The sequence below is a fragment of the Mastigoproctus giganteus genome, chromosome 11 (genome assembly GCF_048544385.1).
Source record: "Mastigoproctus giganteus isolate SK-2022 chromosome 11, ASM4854438v1, whole genome shotgun sequence".
Classification (NCBI taxonomy): domain Eukaryota; kingdom Metazoa; phylum Arthropoda; class Arachnida; order Uropygi; family Thelyphonidae; genus Mastigoproctus; species Mastigoproctus giganteus.
The window spans coordinates 65,092,687-65,120,621 of NC_143585.1; the positions used below are offsets into that span (position 1 = coordinate 65,092,687).

Here is a 27,935-nt window from a genome sequence, read left to right on the forward strand (position 1 = left end):
TGGATGAATTATGGTTCAAAAAAAGTTCAAAATATTACTAATTGAATTTTCCTGCTTTATCAGTGCAAAATAATATTGATTTAAATTTTCTTTAAAGAAAATTTCTAGTTATCTGTTCGGAAGTGTGTGTAGCATGATAACTAAGCCAAGTAACAAGGTATGCAACATTTTATGTTAATAAATGTTTTACACATCATTTGAGCTTTACTTCTTTACCTGCTACTTAAGATGTAAAGTTAATTAAAAGTATCATATTTTTTATTATGGTGATATTCCTTTAAATTTTTCAGGTTTTAACAATTTTAAAAAATTGAAAGATCTCTCTGTTGATATAATTTGAATTTCTTTCTGTGGATTGTAATTTCAGTAAATATACATAATGGCAAGTTGTTTCAGAGGAGAGTTAAGAGGTGGGCTTTTAAATTATTTAATAGCAATTTATATTTAACTGGTTTACCTGTGGCAAATATTTTGCCAAAACTGAGAAGTAGTAAAGATTAATATTGAGGTAATTACAAAAACCTCTCCCTTGGCTCCCTTTACTGCCATCTAAGGTGTCATTTTGACTTGATTCAAATAAAAAAATATATTTTAAAAAATGACTAAAAATGCAGTTTCATCATTTTTTATATATATGACTATCATCCTTCAAAAAAATTTACAATTATTGCGCAGACAAAATTACATTATTCAGTGTACCCATGGTGAATATTTCACCAAAATTCTAACAGAACTGTAAAAAAAACAGAAATATTGAAAATCAGTTGGAAAATTTTACTGAAAATTGGGTCCCCCCCTTCTCAATTTTACTGCTAAATAAAAGCTATTGCAAAAGGAAACAGCCCAAAAGCATCTTGAGTCTTTGAGTTATTCAAATTCAGAGTGTTCAGGAGAGATATAAGCAAATTATTATATAGGTTATTTTTTTATTAAGTTTAATTAATTTTCTTTTATAGTATTTTAACAAAATGTGTGAATTGAGTTGCAGAACTCATGATTATTAATGCTAATTCAGTTTGAAAGTTATATTTCATGAATGGCAACTAAATTTCTTGTGCAGTAATTGTAACTTGACTCTTCTAACAAAGTTATAATTCATCTTTTAGCAAACAAGTTGGGAGATATGACTGTTCAACTAGCTAAGCGTGTGGCTCCACATGTATGTGAACAGGGGACTAAAATGTTGGCAAAAGCAATGAATGAAGATGAAGCAGATTCACAAGCAAAGATTCATGGTGTAATGACTGTAGCTGCAGGTGGTATTCAAGGTAATAAATAATTTTATTTTATTTGCACAAATTTTTCTGTTATGAAAATTTTATTTTGAATAGTATCACTGCCAGTGACCTCTATCTTTTCTAAAGCAAAAAGTATATTTTAACTTATTGAATTTTTTTATGGTGATTTTAAATGCAAAAGGTTGTTGAAAATATACTATTTCAGTAACAGGAATGGGTTGAGAAACCAGATGAAACTATTGACACTGGACTTAGATTTCTGTAAGATTCAATTGAGGAAGATTGTTTCAGAGAACAGAAGTAGAGGGAGGAAGGAAGGAAGGAAAGTTAGTTTGGTTTAGAATCACAAATGAACATTGAATGATTGATAGCTGTGTTAGGACAATTGAGAAGAAAGTCTGAATTACAAATACTAATTCAGAAAGAACAATGGTGAGTTTGGTTTAGAATCACTAGAGAACATCAAATGGTTGATAGCTGTGTTAGGTCAATTGAGAAGAAAGTCAGAATTTACAAATACAAATTTAGAAAGAACAGTGCCTATAGAAATATTTATAGCAAAGACATGCAGCAGAAACTGAGCTTTGATTAATCTGGTTGCTCTCTTTTGGATGGATTCTCTGATTTTTAGAATTTCTGGGCTGCCACCCCAAATATGGGAACATTAATTTGTAATAGTGGATTTGAGATTTTTACAAAGTTGATGCAGAGAAATATGGACTTAGTTGCTAATGCTCCTAAAAACCAAATAACAAATAAACAAACAAAGTTGATAGCTGTTTAAAAGGAAAATATCATTTGGACCAAAAGATAAAACCCCTGACCTTTTGGGTGGGTATAGAAGAAATGATATTTGATATGAGGGTGTTTCAAAAAATTTGTAGAATGACTATGAAAAAATAATTTTTTTTAAAAAGTTTATTTCCTTATTTCATAAAGTTACCATAATATCTTTTTCCTAATATCCTTTATATCACATCAAAAAAAAAAAAAAAAAAAAAAAAAAGTCACTGCCCTTCTCTGCAGTCTGTTTCTCCCAGAACATACATCACCTGTTTGCCAAGTGAAATCTTTGTCCAGAAATGTGATCCTTAAGTGTTGGTAGGAAAAGGCACTAGGGGACAAGTCTTGGAATATGAGGAATGATATAGAATTTGTGACGGTGCATACTACTGATGGAAAAGGACCCCACAGTACAACCTCCCTTGCTCCTTGTTGGTATTGCACAGTTTCATAATATTAATTATTGCATAATATTAATTATGCATAATACTGGTCTGTGATTGTTGGATGCATGCCCAAGGTAATCAACAAGCACTACTCTCTGAGCATCCAAAAAATGGAGGTCATCCTCTTGACTGCTGATCCAAGAACACGAAGTTCTTTGGTTTACAGATATGTATGCTTCCAGATCATGCTTTGGTACTTGAACTTGCAATCATGTTCATAGTTGTGAACAAGAAAAGCAGGTTCTCAGGATTTTGTCTAATCTCTCCAAAAGGTGTTTTGATGTTCTCACATAGTAATCTTTCTGGTTAACATTTGTAAAACCAATCATGGATAGTGCAATGCAACATTAGTTTCTTACAGAAAATCTCTCTCCATTGAAAATTCACTGGCATATGGAAAGAGTGTATTCAATAACTATGTTATGCCCATGAAATATGAATGGGCAAATCATTGTTGTGAAAGCAGAAAAATTCTGGAAGATAACCCTTGCTGAGGACAAGTTCAGACAGTTGTCACTGAAGAAATATTGTCTTCGTGTTTTGTCAGGCAGAATCATCATGGCACATCAGCCAGGGAGCTGGATATCAGTCATGAATTAGCTTACATCATCATATATGATTTCATGTTTTGGAAGACTAAAAAATGATCTGGCAGGATGTAGATAGTAATAGTATTTGCTATATAGTGCAAGTAAGCCATAGGCTTTTGCTGCATTGGCAAAAAAAAGTAGATAAGAAAACAAATTATATGCTTCCCTTCTCACGCAGCTAACTATCCAGTTGACCTCTGAAATTATTGAAACTGTCAACCTCAACTACCTGTGAGGACAACTTGTTCCAACAATCAGTGACTTGCCAGCTAAAAGAAAACATTCTACAATCTAATCTTAGCCTCAACCCCTGTAATTTGAATTTATGATCTGTAGTTCTGTAATTCTTTATCTCAGTGAGAATTCTACCTTCCTTCATTTTACTAATCCCTCTCAGAGCCTTATAAACCTCAATCAGGTCACCTCTGAGGTGCCTGGTTGCCCAGCTCTGTAGCCCACATGATAAGAGTCGTTCCTCATACCATGCTAATCTCACCATTCGAGTTGCCTGTCTTTAGACTGTTTCAAGAAGCTCTGTCTTTTTTCAGATGGTCTCCATACTTGAATCCAAATGTGGTCTTATAATTGCCTTATACAGTGAGATTATGACCTTCCTATCTTTATAGGATAACATTCAATAAATCATTGATATATATACTATAGGCTTTCCTGGCTGCTTGTTTACGCTGTTCAGAAAACTTCATATCTGCCCATATTGCGTCTCCCAGATCCCTTTCCTCCTCAACTGTTTTTAATTCAACCCCACCAAATGTATAATTTATTTGTGGGTTTGCTTTCCCCAAGTGTAAGACCTTGCATTTAGCAGCATTAAAACATAGCTGCTACTTCTCTGACCATCTTTGAAGTCTATTCAAGTTATCGTGAAAGAGTGCTGTTTTGCACTGATCATTAATAACTCTGCCAATCTTTACATCATCTGCAAATTTTGACATAATGCCTTCTATCCCTTTGTTGATGTCATTAATGAAAATGAGAAACAACAGTGGTCCAAGAACTGATCCTTGAGGGATCCCACTCTTGACATTACACCAATCTGAAGAATATATATTTATCACAGCCCTCTGCTTTCTGCACTGCAGATACCCTGCAATCCATCTTAGAATCTTACCAGTAATTCCAACCTGTTTGAGCTTATACAGTAACCTCTCATGAGGGACAGAGTAAATGCTTTGATAAAATCCAAATAAACTGTCAAAATTGTTCCCTAAATCCAGCTCATGCGTAACTGTCAAAATAGCCTACTAAGTTAGTTAAACATGATTTTCCCTTAACAAAGCCATGTTGTCTTTCAGAATGCCATATCTATCTAAATCTGGATTGCACTCTTTATCGTTGCCTCTAAGATTTTTCATTTCCCTGAAGTCAGACTAACCAGTCTGTGGTTACCAACTACAGACTCTTAGAACCACTTTTATGTATTGGTGATACATTAGCACTTCTGCAATCCAGAGGAATCTTCCCCGAGTCCGAAGATGCCCTCATAATTAACTTCAGCGGTTCAATACACTCCCTTGCAGGCGCCTCCGTAGCCAGGTGGGAAGGACACCAGTGCGTAGCATATGCCTCTTGATTAGACCGGGGTTCGAGCCTGTCACCACCAAATATGGAGGATGCGGAAAGGTCAGGGAATGACCACCGCATATCCCGGAGCAATATGGCCTTAGTTGCTAATGCTCCTAAAAACCAAATAACAAACAACAACAAACAACTCCCTTGCACTCCCCTCAAAACTACAGGGTATATGCCACCAACTCCCTGGGGCCTTACTTCCCTTTATGCTCAGAACTTTTCTAATAAACAATCTCTGTAATTATGACATCACTAATTTCATATGTCTCAGCCTCACTCTTACAGCCATTCTCAGCACGAATGGTCTTTTGTCATAAAGGCTGATGCAAAGTACCTATTCAATTCATCCGCAACATCAGCTAGGTTATCTAATCTACCTAAGACTTCCCACACCCAGTACACAAGGGTCCTATCTGATTAGCTTTCTTCTTTGTTGTTTTTATGCAAATTAACAACCTTTTTTTTTTTTTTTTTTTTTTTTAGTATTAACCATATACTCAAATATTTTAATAGTTTTTAATATAATTTGACAATTGTCTTCTGTTTCTAGTCTTTCATTGCTGATGGGTTTAGTTTGTGGTAGATTGATGTGCATTGCTCTTGCTTGGTAGCAGTAAGCAGACATTGGGAATGGAATACAAGATTAGTTTTATATAAAAAACCGTATAAATTAACAATCTGTTAATATGGATATTACGTTACAAACTTAGATCTTTTACATTATGTATTAACCAGATCTATTTGATGTGAGTGTCGAGGGAAGAAATTTCCAACAAAAAAGGTATGATAAGCTACCTTATATTTTAACAATATTATTTAAAGTAGGAAGAGTTGGGCTTCATCGCTCTTATATTTTGAAATCTTAACCACATAGTGCAAGGAAGTCATAGGCGTTTGCTGAACCAGCCACAAAAAAAAATAATAATAAAAATATAATGAAAGATATATATATATATATAATATTAAGGGTAATATAAAGAACCATTATAATAAGCAAATCAATCCAATAATAATACCATCAGGGACCTAAGAAAACACAAAAAAAAAAAAAAATTATTATCGCTTTTTACCGACAATCTAGATGACTTCAACTGGGGCCAACCACCCAGAATGAAGGCAAAAAACGACAAGAGGTTCTCTGTTTCTGTGATGATCAATATATGCTAAGTAATTTAAATCTAAACCAAATATAAACCAGTATAGGCCGAATGTAAATCGAATATAAATAAATCGAAAGATGATAATAAAAGTTAAGAAAATTTAGAAATATTAGAATCAAAAGGTAAGAAATATAAGTAAAATATAAAAGTAAGCATATATTAATCATCGTTGACCCGATAGAGAACGTAATTTAATGATTAAAATAAGATTAAATATTATATATTTAATCTTATTTTAATACATACTACATATTGACCGTATCTAGGACATAATGTAATAGTCGTCAAAATAATGTGGTGCCCCCTATGTGATGGATATGGTAAAAATAAATAATTAAATTAACGCATAGAGAAACATGCAGATAGTAAGAAGAAAAACTAAAGGAGTAGGAATAATAGAACCTGAACTCCACAAAGGCGAAAAATAGTAGTATAGATAAGAAATAGTTTCTCCTACGTCCTCGGATTACCCTAATAATTTCGGAGAAATAAAAATAAAGAGTGGCTCGGGTATGCCCGGGATCGCAAACCCGATGTGATCCCATGCATACCCGAGCCACAACTTATATCTTGTAATGTCTTTAAACTGTCCTACACTCTTTATTTTTATTTCTCCGAAATTATTAGGGTAATCTGAGGACGTAGGAGAAACTATTTCTTATCTATACTACTATTTTTCGCCTTTGTGGAGTTCAGGTTCTATTATTCCTACTCCTTTAGTTTTTCTTCTTACTATCTGCATGTTTCTCTATGCGTTAATTTAATTATTTATTTTTACCATATCCATCACATAGGGGGCACCACGTATTATTTTGACGACTATTACATTATGTCCTAGATACGGTCAATATGTAGTATGTATTATATATTTAATCTTATTTTAATCATTAAATTACGTTCTCTGTCGGGTCAACGATGATTAATATATGCTTACTTTTATATTTTACTTATATTTCTTACCTTTTGATTCTAATATTTCTAAATTTTCTTAACTTTTATTATCATCTTTCGATTTATTTATATTCGATTTACATTTGGCCTATACTGGTTTATATTTGGTTTAGATTTAAATTACTTAGCATATATTGATCATCACAGAAACAGAGAACCTCTTGTCGTTTTTTGCCTTCATTCTGGGTGGTTGGCCCCAGTTGAAGTCATCTAGATTGTCGGTAAAAAGCGATATTTTTTTTTTTTTTTTTTTTTTGCATTTTCTTAGGTCCCTGATGGTATTATTATTGGATTGATTTGCTTATTCTAATGGTTCTTTATATTACCCTTAATATTATAGACATTATGGGTGTATTGCATGATTGCTTGCAATTGCATTGACTCATAAATATTATTTACATATTAGTTTACAGTTATTGTCGTTTTAACTTTCTTTCTTTTTTATCAATAATTATAAATATATATATATATATATACTTAACTTATTTATACATTTCTGTTTTCAAATTGTTGTACTATTTGGGAGCATCAGGTTTGTAGTGACCCTAACCAACCCACTAGTTATATTTAAACCTAGCCCTTGTGTGGATAGCCTTACATGTAAAATATAAGATACATATAAAAACAACAAAATTAATGAAATTTTAAAGAAAGTTAGAGGAATTGGCAAAAGTTAGTGAAAATTAATGAAAATTAACATTCTTCCTCATAGCCACATCTCTGCTACTGTTCCTCAGGGGCTTTGAGCAGACCTCTAGCCATACTAGAGGAAAGTATTATACATACCCGTTTCTGTAATCTCTATACCAGTTTTGCTGGGTTAATTACTTGGTGGATAATTTGGAATTATAAGTGTAATCTTATTGAATAAGTGTACTTATTATTATAATAATAAGTTATTAATTTTAAATAAACAGGGTGGTTTACATATATTACAGCAAACTGTGATAGGAGAATCAAAGCCCTACGAGTATGTAACAGATTGAAATATCATAGTATATCACCTCCATGTCCTGTGGTGGTCTGAAAATATTCAATTTCCTGCCAAAGTTTAGATTTTATGTGTATGTGTGGTACAGTTTATTGCACAGTCTTATCAGGTTTTGACCGTGGCATGATAGTTAACCTTGCTGTAGGCAATGTCACATTCCTTGCATTCCTGAGCGTGGGCTGGTGTTGATTGTAATTTAGGACTTGTTGTATTATTGTGGGAAGCAGATACAATATGATATCTAACCATGCTAAAATGATAGAAATAAATGGTAATAATTGACATTGTGTTTATTAAAATAAAATGGGAAAAGATGGGGTGATAGTTACTAAATTAAAATTAAATGTGATATCCTTGGCAACGCTTTTCTAAGGCATGACAGCCCTGTATGTGCCCTTGGGATAACTATTTACAAATACAGTCGAACTTCCCTATAACGAATTCGATAAATCCAGCGAAAAAATTCGTTATAGAGAAATTTCGAGAATATAGAATACAGAGAATATCTTTTTTATTAAAAATTGTTATTTAATTAGAAAATGAAAATGAATCTACATTTATTTTTAATGTATTTTATTTCAAAAACACTTATTTAAATTAAGTTTACATAATTTTCGCCGGTAAGTATCACAAATTAAAAAAATCTGTAATTTTCGTTTGCACAATACAATTAAAAAATGTCTGATTCCAAAGAAAACCTCACATTTGTTTAGAGCATTAAAAACATTATCAGGAACATTTTCACAAAACTGTAGACCCATACGAACTGTTTTAAAAGCGTTAATCATTTCTTTGTGAGTTGGCTTTTCTACGGGTTGTTCTGATGCATCTTCAGTGTCATCGTTAATTTCATCGTGATCATGGTCGCGTCTAACACTGTTCAGCAGTATTTCATCTTCATTTGGATGTTCTATTATAGTCAGATCTTGATCTACATAAACATAACTATCCAGTGTTATTTCATTTTTGATGTTTCCGGATGATTCTAATTATGTCCAAAAGTTTTTCAGTTGTGAAAGGGGCAAATTCATCTTGTTCGTCCAGTTGTTGCTTGATTTCTGTATTCAGTGCAAATCCGGCTTTCGAAAAACAATGCTTTTTTATTAAAGGTATAGTCAACTTCCAAAGATTTTGTGCGTCTAAAACATCTTGGGTTTTTTGATTTTCCGATGACTAAAAGTCTTAATTCTTCACTTCCTCTCATATTTTCCCCAACTAGCATAGTGATTCTTTCTTTGCTTTGTTTTCCGCCAAAACATTTATCATCCTTAAAAGCAAGTGTTCTATTCGGTAAACATTTAAAGAATAAACACATTTCGTCAGCATTAAAAATATCCTTAGGTTCATATTCTTCCAAATTCTTCTTTAAGGTATTATTTCTCCAACTGTTGCAATCTTCTTACATTAACACTTTCTCCACAAATAACCTTTTCCACAATTCTGTGGCGCTTCTTAAATTTGTCTAGCTACCCAGTGCTCGCATTAAATTCTCTATGTCCAAGGGACTGTGCAAAATTTCAGAGCTTGTTGCTTAATTATTGGTGTATTCTTTTCACGTATCATTTGCACCCATTTTAGAACAGCTTTATCAACATCTTCGTATATACACAACTTAATTCGCTTCTTGTCTGCTCCTCCTTCAATTGCATTTAAAATTGATTCTCGATATTTTAAAATCGTAGATAAGCTGCTTGCAGGTATGCCATATTTACAGTGTCTGGAGACTAGGCACCAGCGAGGTGATCTGATAGAGGTGTATAAAGCCTTGAATGGTTTGAGCATGCTCAATGCTGATGGGATTCTTCCTCTTGCTCAGAATAATCACCTGAGAGGGCATAAATTCAAATTGAAGAAAGACAGATGTAGGATAGACGTGCGGAAATTTGCCTTTAGCCAGCGGGTGGTTGGTTGGTGGAACAGACTTCCATCCCTTGTCGTGGAAGTTGACAGCCTAAATAAGTTTAAGGCTCAGCTGGACAGGTATTTCGAACGAACAGAGGGGTGAAGTGGAAGTGGTTATTTTTCATTTATTTATTTTATTTTATTTTATTATTATTATTTTTTTTTTTGGCTGATGCTACATAAGTTTGCTTTCTTGCATCAAATGCCTCTACTAATGCTAATGCTAATATTTCTCTGCAACATCTTTTTTCTTAAAACCCTGGTCAATATCATGGAGAATCTTTACTTTATCATTAATACTTAAACACTTTCTCTTCGACATTGTTTCCGCAATTGTAAACTCGACTGCAGATTTGCCGATACACACACACCGCAAACTTTGTGCGCTGGCCATATAGTAAATTGTTAGTACCACCTACTCAGTGACCTTTCCTATCAATCACTTTGAAGAAATATACGACTTTGTGAATTTCTTTTATTCTGCTTTCTTTCATAATACACGAAAGAAAATTTATGATTAATGTATGCTGTATGTTACTTTTCAGAAAAAATAAAATAAATACAAGAGCATATAGCCTATGTGATTGATGACAAATTGTTCTAAAAGAACAAAATTAAAAAAAAAAAAAAAAAAAAAATTCATGGAACTGGAAGTCCAGTTAGATGAGAACAGACATATCATATAATGATTGACAGGAAGGTAGTAGTAGTAGTAGTGGCATGTGATGCAAGCAAGTGTTATGAGCTTATGCAGCATCAGCCAAAAAAAAAAAAAAAAATCACACCATTCCCTCCAAATGCCTATCCAGTTCCTCCTTAAATTTATTTAACCTATCAACTTCCACAACGGCAGATGGAAGTTTGTTCCAGCAGTTAACCACCCGCTGGCTAAAGGCAAATTTCCGCACATCTATTCTACATCTGTCTTTTCTTAATTTGAATTTATGCCCCCTTAGGTTCGTAAGTGGAAGGATCCCATCAGAATTCAGCGTGCTCAACCCATTCAAGGCCTTATACACCTCAATCAGATCACCGTGCAGGTGGCTAGTCTCCAGCCACTGCAATTTGCAGAACTTAAGCCTCTCTTGGTAAGAGGATCCCTTCATTCCCCTCACCAATCTTGTTGCCCGTCTCTGTACACGCTCAAGCAAATCTACATCCTTCCTAAAATGAGGCCTCCACACATGTACGCAGTACTCAAGGCGTGGCCTGACCATTGCCTTATACAGAGGTACAATCACCTCCTTCTCCCTGCTAGCAAAATTCATATATATCATTGACAAAACCCCATGACCTGCCCTGGCAGCCTGTCTGCATTGCTCAGAAAACTTCATATCTGACTGCACAATTACTCCTTTTTCATTTTCATTTTCTACCGCCTTATGTGCAGTACCACACAGTTGGTACGTTTCTCTGGGGTTACTTCTACCCATATGCAGTACTTTGCATTTGTCAAGGTTTTTTTTTTTTTTTTTTAGGTGAACCCCAAACACGAGAGGTATTAGAACCTATAGTACTTAGTACTGTGCTTGGGTTGGAGGTTGAGAAGACGAAAGAAGATATTTGTTGACAATGGACTTGAACTTCTGCAGATTGTAATTTTCAGGAAATACGTATGAAGGAAGGTTGTTCCAGAAAACGGCAGTTGAATGAATAAATGAGGAAGATGAAAAGTTGGTTCTGTGGGTTTGAAGTTGGACAGTAAATGGATGTTGGCTGGTGGGGGCACGTGTTCGGACTGTTTTGAAAGAGAGAGAGAGAGAGAGAGAGAGAGAGAGAGAGAGAGAGAGAGAGAGAGAGCGGAAATTATAGAAGCCAATTCAGAAGAACAGTGCCCATGGAAGTATCTGTAGAAGAGGCATGCAGCAGAAACAGTGCGTCTATGAGAAAGCAAGTGGAGAGACTCTGTTAGAGATGAATCATTAATTAACCTAATTGCCCTCTTCTGAATGGAATCAAGGAGCCTGAAAGAGGTTTTGGGGGCACCACCTCAGATGTGGGAACAATATTCCAAGGCAGGGCGGATTTGCGATTTATACAGAGTGAGCAGCTGTTTGGAAGAAAAGTAGCGCCGAGAGCGAAAGAGAAAACCAAGCTTTTTAGATGCAGAGGAAGCAATATTTGTAATGTGCTTGTGCCAAGAGAGATTAGAAGTCAGGGTAATCCCCAAAAGAGATATATCATTTTGCCTAGAAATCGGAGTATCACTAAAGATAAGCATAGGAGCAGAAGAATCCTTTTTGCGAGATGTAAGACAAGACTGAGTTTTAGAAGGGTTGAAATTAACTAAGTTGTCTTTGCCCCACTGGAGAATTACCTGAAGATCGGCATTTAAGGAATTGGTAGCAGATTTTCGAGAAGTTGAAGCTGATTGAGCAGGACAAGGTTTCTCAAAATGGAAAGTTGAATGCAATGTGCTATCATCGGCAAAACTATAGATAGGATTTCCAGTCAATGGAAGAAAGTCATTGATATACAAGAGGAAAAGAGTGGGGGAAAGAACTGAACCTTGGGGGACACCGGCATTAGTGGAGAAGTTAGAAGACAGAGTCATCTACCATCACCCTCAGTGAGCGATCAGAGAGAAAACTGGATAACCAATTTCTAAAAACAGTTGGCAAACCATAAGGTGGAAGCTTGTTTAGAAGAAGACCTTTATGCCAAACACGATCAAAAGCCTTTGAGATGTCAAGAGCAACTACTTGTGTTTCACCGAACCTTTCCATTGAATTAGTCCATAAATGGGTAACATAAGCCAGAATATCACCAGTGGATCGACACTGACGGAATCCATACTGGCGATCGTTGATCAGACGGAAGGTTTCTAGGTAGTTTTAAGAGTTGGCGGTTAATTGATTTCTCCATTACTTTAGAAAGAGTAGAAGTAATTGCAATGGGACGATAATTGGATGGGAGGGATTTGTCACCCTTTTTAGGAACTGGCTGGATATGAGCAAATTTCCAAGCAGAAGGAAAAACACCTTTGGAATAAGAAAGTGAAAAAAGGCGGCAAAGAATAGGAGTAAGTTCAGGAGCACAGGTTTTGAGAACAAGTGGAGAAATACCATCAGGACCTGGAGCTTTCTTAGCATCAAGATTCATCAAAATCCTTCTGATATCCTTTTGACGGAAGACCACAGAAGGCATTGAATTGAGCGTGTTGGGAATGGTGGGTGTTGTTTTGCCAAGATCATTAATACATGAGCTGGAAGAAAAATGGGATGCTAGCAGGTCAGCTTTATCCTTGGCTGAAGTGATAACAGAACCATCTGGTTTGGACAGAGGTGGGAGCAGAAATGGGCAAAAGTTGTGGCCAATAGCTTTGGCAAGAGACCAGAATGCTCGGCTTCCATTAGGGCAAGAAGCAAGTTTTCTACTCTTAGCCTGTTCAAACTCTAGTTTGGACTGATTAATAACTGCTTTACAATTGTTGCGAGCTTTGGTGTAGGCAGAAAATGAAACTGAAGAATTAGAAACAAGCCAATTACGATATGCAACTCTTCTCTTGAACAGCCTTAGCACATTTATTGGAAAACCAAGGTTTATATAAAGGATGAGATTTTAAAGTGGAGTGTGGGATAAAGGATTCCATTCCTGCAAGAATAATTTCACTGACACGATCTGAGCAAACGTTGACATCAGAAGTTTTGAAATAGTAATCTGACCAAGGAAAAGAAGAAAAGAAGTCTCGCAGGTCATTCTATTTTGCATTCTTGTAATGCCAAACACCACGAGGTTGGGAATAGCCATGAGATAAAGGTTCCATTGGAGAAGAGACAATCACCAAGTTGTGATCTGAAGTGCCTAAAGGACCTCTCACTTCGACCGTGTACTTAGAAGGGTTATTTGTGAAAAAAAGATCAAGCGTATTGGCTCTATGATTAGGATTGTCCGGTATTCTTGTAGGTAAATGAACTATCTGTGCTAGGTTATTAGTAATTGCAAAAGCCTCAGCATCTCGACCTGCTGGGTCGGTGTGACTAGAAAACGGAAGCCCGCTGGAGTTGTGAACATTAAAATCACCAAGGAAAACTATCTCACTGTTAAGAAAGCTGAACTGAGAAAGTCAATTTGCAAAGAGAGGAAGTCAAAGAGCTCCAAGTGATTAGTGGAGTTGGGAGAACGGTAGAGACAACAGATAAATTTGACACAATGATGTAGAGAGATTTTAAGCCAGAGAAGATCAAAGAGAGGAGATTCCAAATTGCCAAGTCTCTGACAGGGAATATCAGAACGGACATATGCACAAGTACCACCTTTGAGGTGAAAGGAATCGTGCAGCGAATAATTTGGGCATCTGAGATGAGTAGTAGTTGAATTAAACGATAACTGAGATTCTGTCAGAAAAAGTACATGGGGTTTGGCAGACTGCAAGTGGAAATGGACATCGTTGAGATTAGAATTGAGACCACGTATATTTGTGAAATGAATTAGGAAGTGCTTGGGAGGATTAGATCTTTTCGCAGATAAGCTTGCTCTATTAGTTTGACAATTCATGGTGTATTCAATAGTAAGAAAAAGTGGGTGGGACATGCTGTATGAAGTAATGAAATTTTTGGATATGGCGTACACGTGGTAAGAATATACCCAGATCCTTGACATAACGTGGCCTCAACAATGCTCCCCGCATACACACTACTCGGACTCCCTCCAGTCACTATCTGGCAGAGTAAAGGTAGCAAGATTATACACTAACTGATCCGGAAGCCTCCTAGAGAGTTACCTATAGGTTCGGTCTGGTGTACTAACTAGCAGCCGGCCTGCGAACACCGTTTTAGAGCTATACCCTCGAAATGTAAGGAATATTGGATCTCGCGACGACGTTCATCATAACCTCAAAAGTCATCAATCGTACTGCATGAGGGAAGAGATAGAGAAGGGTTGACCGGAACTTAGCTCTAGAGACTAAACATGGATTCCACCACTTCAAGTCTCCAATAAGCAAAGTGGTGGTATTTCACCGGTTGATGAGAGTCATCTACCACCTAGTACTGCCTGGTAACATAGAGGGGTGGCGTTCCTCCATGTGGTGTGGGCGCCACACCTCGACCCCTGCTTATGTTGGTTCACACCTGGGTGGTCACCCACCATGTACTTGTGCATGGAGGTTATATTCAGGATTACTAACAGTCCCACCATCGTGAAGGTGCAAGCAGAGGATTTGGCTGTCACAGACCGTCCGGACTTCGCCGAAATTGGGACCACTTGACTTGAGTGTCACCCGAATATCAGTTCCATCAGCGTTTTAGACTCCCAGGTAGCAAGAACAGCTTGTCTGTCATATCTGAGAGAATGTCTGTGACAACCTCAAGTACCAACTTCAAGGTTAAACTTCAGTTGCCACTTCTTAGCCCATCTGCCCAAATTATCTAGATCCTGTTGCAGTAGCACACTGCCATTACTGTCATTAACAACCCTGCCAATCTTTGTATCATCTGCAAACTTCGACACTAAGCCTGATATACCTTCATCAATATCATTGATAAATATACAAAACAGCAGTGGACCCAAAACCGAACCCTGTGGGACTCCACTAATCACATTAGTCCACAAAAACCAGCACCCATTAATTACCACCCTCTGTCTTCCTCCACTTAACCATCCTTTTATCCATTGTAGCAACTTACCCTTAATACCATTCTGCTCCAATTTGTACAATAGTCTTCCATGCACTTTTTTACTTTTTTACTTTTTTTACTTCCATGCACAACAGTGTCAAAAGGTTTCCTGAAATCCAAATATATGATATCAAAATTATTTTTTGCATCCAGTTCCTTTGTAACTACATCATAATATCCTATCAAATTTTTCAGACAAGACTTTCCCTTAACAAACCCATGCTGTGTCTGAATTATTGCTGCAGTCTTGTCTAGACGATCCTGCAATGCATCTTTAACCAGTGATTCCATTATTTTACCCGGAACAGAAGTTAAACTAACTTGTCTATAATTACTCGTGTCACCTTTCGATCCCCATTTGTGAATTGGGGATACATTTGCACATCTCCAGTCCGTGGGAACCTCACCTGAGTCCAAGGATGCTCTCATAATTATGGCTAAGGGTTTGCTTAGTTGCTTTGCCGCCTCCTTTAATATAACTGGATAGATCCCATCCACCCCAGGTGCTTTTCTTATGTTTAACTTCAACAATTTCTCCTCCACTTTGCTTTCAGTTATTACAAAATCATTAAGTGTCCTGCTACAATTTGATAACCTTCTGCCATTTTCAAACCTTAATAACTCCTCATGTGTGAATATTGATGCAAAATACTCATTGTTTGTGTGCTATCTGAGCAGGATCATCAACAGCCGAACCATCGATATCCAGTGGACCAATCAGATTCATCCCCTTCCTTTTAGAGTTTATATAAGTAAAGAAATCCTTGCTGTTTTTCTTAGCATCTTTTGCCAAAGATTTCTCGTAATCTGCCTTTACCTGCCTAACCTCCTTTGTGATCTGATTACAGACTAGATTATATCTGCCATAGGCTTCTGTGTCTCTTGATAACTTATATGCATCCTATGCATTTTCTTCTCTGTCACAAGTCTCATTAGTTCATTTGATAACCATTTAGGCCTAAACCTTGAACAATATTTCTTAATAGGTATGAAACTTTTAGTAGCATCCACGATTAATTCCTTGAATGCTTCCCACTTAGAATTTACTGTTGGTAACATCGTCAGTTGATCCCACTGTACAGAATTTAAAAACTGTCTGAGACCACTGTACTCACCTTTATGAAAGCAAAAACCCTTTCCTTTACCCCTGAAAGGGTTAAAGGAAAGGGTTAAAGAAAAAAGTGGTAATTATAACTTTAAGTAAATCCCACATCAATACACTGTGATCACTGCCACCTAGTGGTTCCTTTATCTGCAAATTCTTAATACACGAATGATCACTGCTGATAACCAGATCAAGAGTATTACCCTCTCTGGTTGCCTCTCGAACATGCTGCTGCAGAAAACAATCATCCAATAAATTCACAAAAGTCTTACTAGTGTGTGAGTGACCAATCCACAAGTTCCAGTCAATATCTGGAACTTGTGGTACGGTTGAGGTGAGAAGCAAATGTCACTCAGTAGGCATTACTAAAATCCGACTATGGTAGCATTCTATGTATTGCCCCCACAGCACGCTAAAGGTTTACCGCAGCGAATTTCGTTTTCCCCTGAGCCAACATCAATTTAAAAATCTACCGTATTTATTGTAAAGTTTATGATCACTTTTAAGAAACCCATTTGGTTTTATAACTGTAAAAAAATGAAACAAAGACCATCCTATTTGCGTCAATGGCCACAAGTATTCACTAAAATGATGATTAATTCCAGATGCTAATGTGTAATTCGGGGGGAAGGGGGGGCCGTATATTTGAGCAGCTGTTTAGCAGTAAATGCTTGAAAATCTTCAAAAATGCTTTTAGTAATTTTTTTAAAAATTCGTTATAGAGAGACTTACACTTCACTATATGGGGTTAATTTTACATATAATATCGTTTCAAGGTGCAATGTTTTGCAAAAAAATTCATAATATAGAGAAATTCGTTAAATAGAAGTTCGTAATTGAGAAGTGCCACTGTATATACAGGAATGTAAATACACACGTCTACATCACCATACAGGTATAATGCATTTCCACTAAATCGAGATTTAATTACAAGTACGGAAACACAGAGTTAATATTCACAATAAAAGAGGCTGTATATATTTGTAAATAGTTATCCCCAAGGGCACATACAGGGCTGTCATGCTTTAGAAAAGCATTGCCAGTCCTCACCCTACGGATAACACATTTACTTTTAATTTAATTTTAATAACTATTACCCCATCTTTTCCCATTTTATTTTAATAAACACCATGTCAATTATTACCATTTATTTTTAGCATGGTTAGATATCATATTGTATCTGCTTCCCACAATAATACAAACCCTAAATTACAATCAACACCAGTCCACACTCAGGAATGCAAAAAATGTGATGTTGCCTACGGCAAGGTTAACCATCATGTCACGGTCAAAACCTGATACGACTGTGCAATAAACTGTACCACACACACATAAAATCTTTAACTTTGGTGGGAAATTGCATATTTTCAGACTGACCACCACAGGACATGGAGGTGATATACTATGATATTAAGTACTTGTATAATAATAATAATAAGTACATTTTTTCAATAAGATTACTCTTATAATTCCAAATTATTCACCAAGTAATTAACCCAGCAAAACTGGTATAGAGATTACAGAAACAGGCATGTATAATACATTCCTTTAATATGGCTATATGTCTGCTCAAAGCCCCTGAGGAGTAGCAGAGATATGGCTATGAGGAAGAAATGTATCTTATATTTTGTGTGTAAGGCTATCCATACCAGGGCTAGGTTTAAATATAATTAACGGGTTGGTTGGGGCCACTACAAACCTGATGCTCCCAAATAGTACAACAATTTAAAAACAGAAATGTATAAATAAGTTAAGTACATATACAACCCATGCACATGTAATGTCTAATTGTCCACAGACAATAGCATTAAAGCTGGAGCCAATATTTACAATATTTATGACATTTAATTTTTAATATTTAAACCTAAATGTCTTTTGACACAATTCCAATATATATATAAAAAGATTTGTTTTTATTTATTTTGTATTCGCATACATGAACTGTTTGTCCCTGTTCATCTTTACCCTCATTGCCAGTGCTTCCTCATACTCAGTCTGTGATACCTTAACCTCCTCTGTGTACTATTACAGATCACCTTGTATCTTGTAGGCTTCAGTACTTTTCATGACTCTAACTTCCATCCCTGCTATCTTTTTTTTTTTTTTTTTTTTCTCTATATTACATTGCCTCTGTATGCTATCTTTTTCTGCTCTATTCAACCAGCCAGCTCCACAGTCATCCATTTCAGCATCCTCCTCCTTCAATATTTTCTAAAAGGTATGTATGCATTCGTGGCTTCTGTGATTTTTGCTTTAAAAGTATTCCGTAATTCAAATGTATTCGGCAGTCCACCCAATTCAGAGATGCCATATAGCAGCTTAAACTGTCAAAGTTTCCTCTTCCGAAGTTAAAACCTGTGCTTTTACCTTTAACTACTGCAACACCTTTCTTCATCTTCCAACTGGCAATTGCCTGATTACTTCTTGACAATGGTTCCTGTACTTTAAGCCTGTGACATCATCTGATTTGTTATTAATGATGAGGTCAAGGATATTCTCAACCCAAGTACTTTCTCTAACATGCTAGTACAAATAATAATCATCTAGTTTATTTAAAAAAGTTTCCCCATTGTGAGTTTCCCTCTCATTTATTCCAATTAATCTGCAGCAGATTAAAGTCGCCCATAATAAGATGATTGTGCTCACTTCGCCATTCCATCTGCATGTAAAGACTCATCATATTCTTCACAATCTTCTAGTCTGTAGATTACTCCCACTCTCATCGTTCCTTTGCTTCCAATTAACACCACACGGATTCTATGTTGGCAGGCGTAACTTCATACTCAGTAAAAGCTCTTTCTGTGCTTAGGCTGCTTTTTGATAAGAAGCATGACCCCTCCACTCCTATCTTTCCTAAATACATTATACATACCACCATTCTGTATGTATAATACATTATACGCATGGAACTCGTCATCACCAATTTCCAGGTGGCACCATGTTTCTCTTACCTTTATTATATCAGCATTAGTTGTCCTAACCAGGAGTTCAAATTCAGGAATTTATTGAAACACACCTGACGTTACTGTAGACAAAGTTGAGACTAAGTAATCTTCTTTGGTTTACTGCCCTGATACATCCCTTAAAATTATTTAGGTTTGTATCCCAAGCTTTATCTTTCCCCTCATTTGAAACATTGCTACCATCAGAACATCTTATCAATATCGGCTGCTGTGGCAACAAACAGAATTCATAAGGTGAGTGCAAGCATTACTTTGACCCATATAATCAGATAAACACAGATCTAAATTGCCCTTCTACCCCTAACTAGCAGTTCCCTGAACCCTTAGGGTATCCTCAATGATACTGGAAAATCCTTGCACCACCTTTGTTCAAATGAATACCTCCTCTACAAAATAGATCCCTTTTACCTAAAAATGTGGGCTATGCTGCTAAAAATTACCCCCCCTCCCCCAGAGGCCTGGAGATCAAGTTTTGAGTTAATCCACAAGGCTTTCAGCATATAATCCCTTCTATCGTGTCTGGGCAAAATTGCTGACATATACACATTCTGACCTAACTCTTGGCATGTTTTTGGCATAGTCCTATATTTATCTAAAAGATGGTTAGGTTATGTACATTTAATATTGTTAGACCCCACATGAATAATAATACTTCCTTTACTTCCCTTAAAATCAGACAGTCTTTTGGTAACATCATCAGTTGTTGCTCCCGACAAACACTGGTTCTGGACCACCTATCTTTATTACAAAAATGTTACCTGTTTCCCTGACAGTAGTCTCCCAATAAAACTAGATCACCTTCGACTAGAACAGTGTGCACTTGACTGTTCTTTTCTGGGACCTGAATCGAGGGTGCATCACTTGGCAGGTCAGGAGATACTTAAGTCCCCGACGAGCTCCCAGTTACTTTAGTTTCTAAGGCAACCACTCATTTCCTCAGTGACTCAAATTCTTTTTGTAATGCAGCAACTTATAATTTGAGATTGTTACACTCCTTACATCGGTTGCAAAGAAAAGAAATAAATTGTCAATTGAGCTAGGTTTGTCTACTAGACCAGCCTTAGAATACATGCCACAGGCTATACAAATGACAAAGTCACGACTCACAGCAGAAATGCCTGCAGGTATTTCTGTTTGACTTCTGATGGCCCTGGACTTCGTAATGTAAGTGGGCTACTCTAGAAACCATAACTTAAGTAAAATTGAACTTTAGAAAGATTATGAAATTTAAATTTACAATGTATTACAGAATTTATGTTAGCAAAATATTGCAGAAATTAAACTGTTGACAAATCTTAAATCACTAAAGTTAAATTTAAGGTACCGAATGAAAGTTATGAAATTCACGCCAAAATATCAATAACAAAGGCTATCTGAATACGAAGCAGTAGCTTTCCAGATATTTTACAAATTTAAACTTGCAATATACAGTTGATTCCGGTTATTTGGGACACATCGGGACTAGTGCATTTTGGTCCGATTAAGCGGCTGCCACAATTATCCGAAGTTTCACGTAAAAAAAGTTAAAAATACGATGGACCTCCGCTTTACAATTGGTTCACTGTACAATCAAATCACGTTATGATGAAGTCACCATAGTAAAGTACTGTTCACTGTATGATGTGTAGTAAGCGCCAGTCATTGTGATCACGTTTGTGAATTCAATTTTAATTCTATTAAACAGCGATTCTAATTAGCAAAAATAGGAAGAATATTATCCACAGGCTATAAAAGTAAAGATATATTAAGCACAAATTTACCCTTTATTACCTTACCAATTAAAAAATTAAATGATACGTGAAAATCGAAAGAATATACGTGATAATCGGAATAATTAATACGTACTGTAATATGTACATACTAACTAGTTGACATTTCTGTTTACTGACATTTGTGGGTGGGGGTTAAAATTTAAAACAGTAAAAAGATAAGCAATCAATAACAAAGAACACGGCACACACAAATTGCAAGTAACACGATACACGCAAGTGAGAATGGAGTAACAAGTTAAAGCTTTAAAAATAGAAATGAAGAGGAGAAGATTCTGAAAATTAATTTTTTTATATGATTAAAGATTCCATGGAAGTGTAAACACATTTCACTATAATAACCCACAGAATTCCAGCTGTCAGTATTATTGCAAATTCAATAAGATTGAGTTTATCTGTTTATGATAGATTGCACTAACAGAAAAGCCCAATAAACAGGTGACTGCTAATTGTTTTATAGTTGTGACCTCCAGAAATCCGACTGAACTACGTGGTATGGTCGGAGACAATCATAGGGTAATCTCCAGTGTTGCAGTCTCCTGCCCCGATTAAAGGGCATGTTGTCCCAATTAAGTTGAACCCAATTGAGAAAACAGCTTTTGGCTGTTTTTTAAGATTTGCCCAAATAAACTGCTGCCCTGATTAACCGGTGGCCCAAATAACCGGAATCCACTGTACTACACAATTTTAATTACCAGAGTATTACAGAAATTATACTGCTGACAAAACTTTTAAACCTAGTGAAATTAAATTTAAGCTACCGAACAAAAGCTACGAACTTTCCACCAAAATATCAATAGCAAAAGCTATCTGAATATTAAGCTGTAGCTTTCCAAATACTTGTCTAAATACAAAAATAAACTAACCTATTTGGCTATAGGAATTCACTCTATATATCAGGGGTGGCCAACAAGTCGATCGCGATCTAACAGTTGATCACGGCTTTATTTTCAGTTGATCACGATAAAGTTTTTAAATACTGTATATATAAAAAATAGATTAGTCAAAATCTAAATATTATTGTGCCCCACTGCATACGCTTATTACAAATCCGTTGAACCATGTGACTACTCTTGTCACCACGCAGTTGCTAGGTTTGTCTAGTGAAAATTCACGCAGTTACATTGTGGGGAACATAGTGTATGTGTTGAATTCTTATTTAGCTTACTTAATATTAATAACGACAGTACTTATACGTTAATTTAATACCCTTTGATTTAAAACGAATACTGCAAAAATGAGTAAAACGTATCATTTTCATCAAGGGTGGGAGCTAATATACTTTTTTGTAATGATAAAAAAAAAAAAAAAAGTTGTTTGATCTGCAGTGCTTTACCCAAAAAAAAGAAATTTAGGAGGACACTTCAATGCACTGATTAGTAGTATTTCTGCATATAAATATCAATTTTGGGCAATGGCTAAGGATCTCAAAGAAAAAAAAAAAAATCTGATCATTTTGCAAATATGTAAGATCATTTGCAAAAATATCCTGTTTTTGAATTTAATAGTGAGAAATATGTTTCTGAAATTGAGAAAGTTGTGGATGATATTGAAACCAGATTTGGTGATTTTAAAACAATTGAAGTTATTGTTCAATATATTTCTTATCCATTTAATGTCAACTTAGATACGAAACAAATTGCAGAGATTTTTCACACAGAGTTTTTATTTTAAAATATTACTTGAAAATGAAATTATTACATTGCGAAACGAGATCTTCCTAAAAGCCAGATCATCAGAAAAAGACTTTTGGAAATATGTTTGCCGAGAAAATTACCCAAATGTGAAAAAATGCAGTGAACTTTTAAATTCCTGTTTGGTTCCACATATCTATGTGAATTGGCCTTTTCGTATTTGGAACATTACAAAGACGAAGTATTGCTCTACTCTTATGGACTTGCATACAGAAGATTCTTTATGGTTGGCCTTATCACAGTATATCCCCGATTTTGAAAGCTTTGCAGATGACATGAACACACAAACTTCACATAAATTAAAACTTTCAATACATATGAGTTTAAAATAAGAATTCTGAATTGTATTTAATTTTAAAATTTATAAACATTTTTCAATGTGTTGATTAACTTTTTTAACTATGTGCAATGAAATTCTTGAGATGGTAGATCACGACACATTTTGAAGGAAAAAAGTAGATCGCATCGCAAATTAAATTGGCCACCCCTGCGATATATGTTAACTACAGTTTAATATATTAAAATAAAAAAACCTCAAAATTATTTCAAAAACTAACCTGCAATGAAGAGCCGTGTGAATGTGGCTACATGCTGTAGTCTAGATTCAGATTCTATATAGTTGATTGATTGAAGAAACTGACCAACGGCAATCAAAAGACTTGAGCAGGATATGAAATATCTGTTCATATGAGATGTGCCTGAAAAGATGGAATTAGGCTTAGGCCGTTATGAAGATTTTTTTCAAAAAAATAATTATTATTTTCACATGACTTGCCCTTGTGCCATCTTTAGATATACCAGCAGACATAGCAGTGTGTTTAATAACCATGTATCAAGCTTTCATCGCCATTTATTTTCTGCTGTTGCTATTGTATCTGAATTAACATATGTTGATAAACAACCTGAATGTTACTCATCTTCAAATGACTCTTTCATGAGAAATAATTTTTGGTATCACTCAGCAGTGGTGGATGATGCTGGAGCAGAGTCCACTAGTTTTGCAGGCATACCAGCATGAGCCTTCATCCACAGATATGCCCTTCAAATGCAGATACTTGATAATTTCTCCATATTGATATTTTCAACAGACATGGCAGTATCCTGGAAAAAAACTATTGTTGTTGCAGAATTCTATTGAATGATAATTCCTACATAAAGTTTCAGGAGTGTCTGAATAAAACACATTTTCAACCACCTTTATATTTGTACTTTGAAAGATTACAATTAAATGTGCTTTTGCATAGAAATCTGGTTGCTACTGAAGCTATAGGTGAAGCATTCTTTTCTATAGGAAATAAGACAAGATTGAGTTGTGTAGTTCAGTAAATCTACTGTTACCTCCAACCAATGTTTGTAAACAGTAAAGTATCATGTAATGTGTTATAATTGACGAATAGGATTTCTAGTTAAAGGGAAAGGGTCATTGATATACAAGAGTAGGGGGGAAAAAGTGAAAGGACAGAACAGTGAAGTACGCCAATTTGGTTGAAAAGTTTGAAGACAGTCATCTACTATCACACATGATGAGTGGATGTAGAGGTAACTGGCCATCCAGTTTCAAAAAGTATAAGGCCAAAGGCTTAGACTTGTTTTAGAAAGCTTTTAAAAGAAACTTTGATTAAATACCTTAGAGATATCTAAAGCAATACTTCAATTTTATATAGCTCCACAACCTTTCAGAATAATCGAACACACACTTTTATTTGAACTTTTTTGTAATGCTACGTTTGATACATAAAACTAGAAATATCCTTTATAAATAAATAATAAATGTGATATATAATTGGTACTATAATCCTCATGATTGGCCATTGGTCAGATTAGTTTATCAGGTCCCACAGAATTCAGACAATAGCTTAAATTGCTTAATAGTTAAAGCAGATTTTTAGCATTCTTTGTGTTAAACTTGCAATGTTAAATTTAAAATTGAAAACCAATGTGAAATGATGAATATTATTATATTCTAGGATTTTCAACCATTTATATGGGTCTTGAAACTGCAGCAAGAACCTTAGCATATTCACTGGCAAATGAAACAGTACAGGTGGTAAATTACAAGTATGTATCTTTCATGCTATTAACATAAAGTGTATAATCTAGGAATGTTAATATATTTGATTGAAATATTTTTTTTTCTTTTTTTTTTAAACCAAGTTTAAGCCATATGAAAAGCAGTTGAATTCTGTGTGTTGAAGGGGAGAGACGAAGAGAACAGTCAGTTCATTTAAAAAGTTTAAGCTTTTTTTTTTTTTTTTTTTACCAGTAAATAAAATAAATATGGACAATTAAAAGCAATCAAGAAAAATTAATGTTACAGTAGTGTTTAAAATATGATGTAGACAGATATTCCCCACTGATATTTACTTTTAAATGATCAACATAACTATTGTTTTGCTTTATTTCTCGTGTTTTTTTTTTTTTTTTTCATTCCTCATTTTTGCCACATTTGTGACTTGGATTTTCCATTTTCAGGGGAAATGTGGCAAGTTGAGTAAATTATTTGATGAGTTGTATCAATTATCAGTACAACTCTTCATTATTGTCTTATTTTCATTAAGTATTGTTATTAGTTTTAAGTGTATGTGTGTATTGGGTATTTTAAGTGTATGTATGTATGTATAGGGTGAATCAGGAGGAATAGTAAATACAGTAAACCCCCGCTATTCGCGGTCGCTGATTTAATATAAAATGAAACCTAAAAAAATGTGAATTTTAAAGCGCCGTGAACATTTTCTGCCATAAAAAAACATGGGCGTGGCTAAATTATCTTTCCCGGTCAAAACAGCGCTCAGTGGGTGGGGGGAGAGGGGTGACAAAATCGCGAGCGTGGATGTTTCTCGCTAATCCTTGTTCAGTATGTGTTATGCGCTTGTCATGGAAGGTTTTGTCATTTGCTTTTAATTTATATGCTTATAAATTGAATAAATTTATCAATTTATAAATTGATATGCTTACAAAAGCGATAAATCTACCGTTTTGCAGTGTAAAACAGACTTTTTCTAGTGTGTCGATGGAAGAAAGTGACTTTATTTTGGACAAGTTCTTTCTAACCCGTACAAAAATATGGCTACGAATAACAAGGGAAATGTGAAAAGATCAAAGAAAATGATGACATTAGTGAATAAAATTGAGTTATTAGATAAAATTTCTAATAATGAAAGTGTCTCCTCAGTGGCAAAACATTATAAAATCAATGAGTCAACGGTACGATCAATCAAGAAATCGGGGAAAAAAATCCGCCGTAGCATCCATGAAAATGCACTAATTGCTTCAAAAATTTGCTCTGTAACTGGTGATATTAAATTAGAAAAAATGGAAAAAGCTTTAAATCTGTGGATAGAAGACCGAACTCAAAATAAACTTCCGTTAAGTTCACTCATCATTCGTGAAAAGGCAAAACTCCTTTATAAACACTTTAGCGAAACTGGTGATAGCACTGGCAGGATAAGTTTTTTAGTTAGCAAAGGCGCTGGTTTGAAAGATTTGTTTGAAATTTCTAATTATGAATCAACAGGGATTGCCTTTATTTTAGATATAGGAAGCTTCTTTTCCAACTCTCCTAGTCCAACTCACTAATAATTCATGGGGAAGGCGATATCAATTTTGCAAATCATGTGGGACATCTTCCCCACTGTCAGAACCGTAGTGTTCAGACCGTGCGGTCTCAACAACGAGCGCTCAAGACTTCTGTCTTCAAACACCGCTGGCCGGGTGGGTAAAGTGTCAGCCTGGCAACCCAAAGGTCGCGGGTTCAAATCCCGCCTCGGGCTTGGATCAGAGTACTGCAAAAACCTTGGGAAGTGCATTATGGCCACAGAAGCCGATGCGCCAACAACTAACTAAAAACAAAAAAAAAAAACAAATCTTCAAACACCATACCTCTGGCAGCAAGGAAACCATTACGTGGATTGGCATAAAATTAGATTTTTGAAAGTCTAAACTGCTTAATAAATATGGACCGATTATTTCTTTTGGTCTTGTAGCTGGACTTTAGAGTTAAATTTAGGGGTCTAAAAAAATTGGATATGGGGGGGGGGGGTGAGGGATTATTCTCTACGAAATTTCTAATAAATATTACATTTAATATTAAATTGTTTCTTATTTTCATTTCGATGCCATATGCTTGCATTTCACTATGTACATAGTCATATTATGAAGGTACATATAATACATGCATAGACAAAATTTTAGACTAGTTTTTCTTATATATTTCATACTTTGGAACAGAACCCCTTTATTACTATGGGAGCCATAACTCAGTATTCATGGCATTTCTCAGGAACGTAACCCCCGCGAATAGCAGGGGTTTACTGTATTTTCGGAGGTTATAGTATCGATTATTCTGAGTAAAAAAGTTTCCATAAACATGTATCCAATTCTCAATGGATACGGAGATACAGCTGTTTGAAACTGGCATGCAAAGCTTCCTGAATCAGATGTGACCAAGAAGCAGTTATAACTTGATGCTGTTTGGTATTAGAAGTGTTGTTAAGAATGCCATACATCTTTACACATGCTGAATATGCCAATATGGTGTTTGTCTACTGTTTTTGTGGTGGAAGTGCTACTGCTGCTTGTAGAGAATATTGTCGATGGTTTCCTAACCGCAGAATACCGGATTCAAGGGTGTTTGCTAGTGTTTACACCAAACTGCTTGAGACTGGTACAGTTCCCAGCACTCATATTTCTTCTGAATGTGCAAATGAACAAAATGTAGATGAAATAGAACACATTCTTCAGTTGGTACAACATAGTCCTACTATTAGCACACGAAGAATTTCTACGCATATCAGTGTTCCACATACAGCAGGTGCAACATTTAACCAGGAGACTATGCCCAGCAATTGGAATTTTGTCAGTGGGTAAATGCTAATTGACGATTAATTCCATTTAATACTGTTCAGCGATGAAGATACTTTCACCCGTGACAGTATCAACAACACAACTCTCATGGGTGGTCAGACGAAAATCCACATGCCACTGTAGAAACAAATTTTTAACATTGCTTCTCTGTAAATGTGTGGTGCAGTATCATCGACAATCAGTTGATTGAGCCTGTTGTGTTACAAAATTGTCTTACAGAGCCCATTTACCTAGAATTTCTGGAAAATGAATTTCCACTACTATTGGACAAT

At 35.5% G+C, this 27,935-nt stretch overlaps 1 protein-coding gene across 1 annotated transcript in view; it reads left to right on the plus strand.

Moving 5' to 3' along the window:
• The window catches only part of spartin, a 107,259-nt gene that overhangs the window by 61,466 nt on the left and 17,858 nt on the right, over positions 1–27,935 (plus strand). The window contains exons 5-6 of the mRNA XM_090384452.1: positions 1,107–1,268; positions 24,768–24,858. Coding sequence (XP_090240578.1) covers positions 1,107–1,268; positions 24,768–24,858 — 253 coding nt within the window. The remainder of the gene's footprint in view (positions 1–1,106; positions 1,269–24,767; positions 24,859–27,935) is intronic.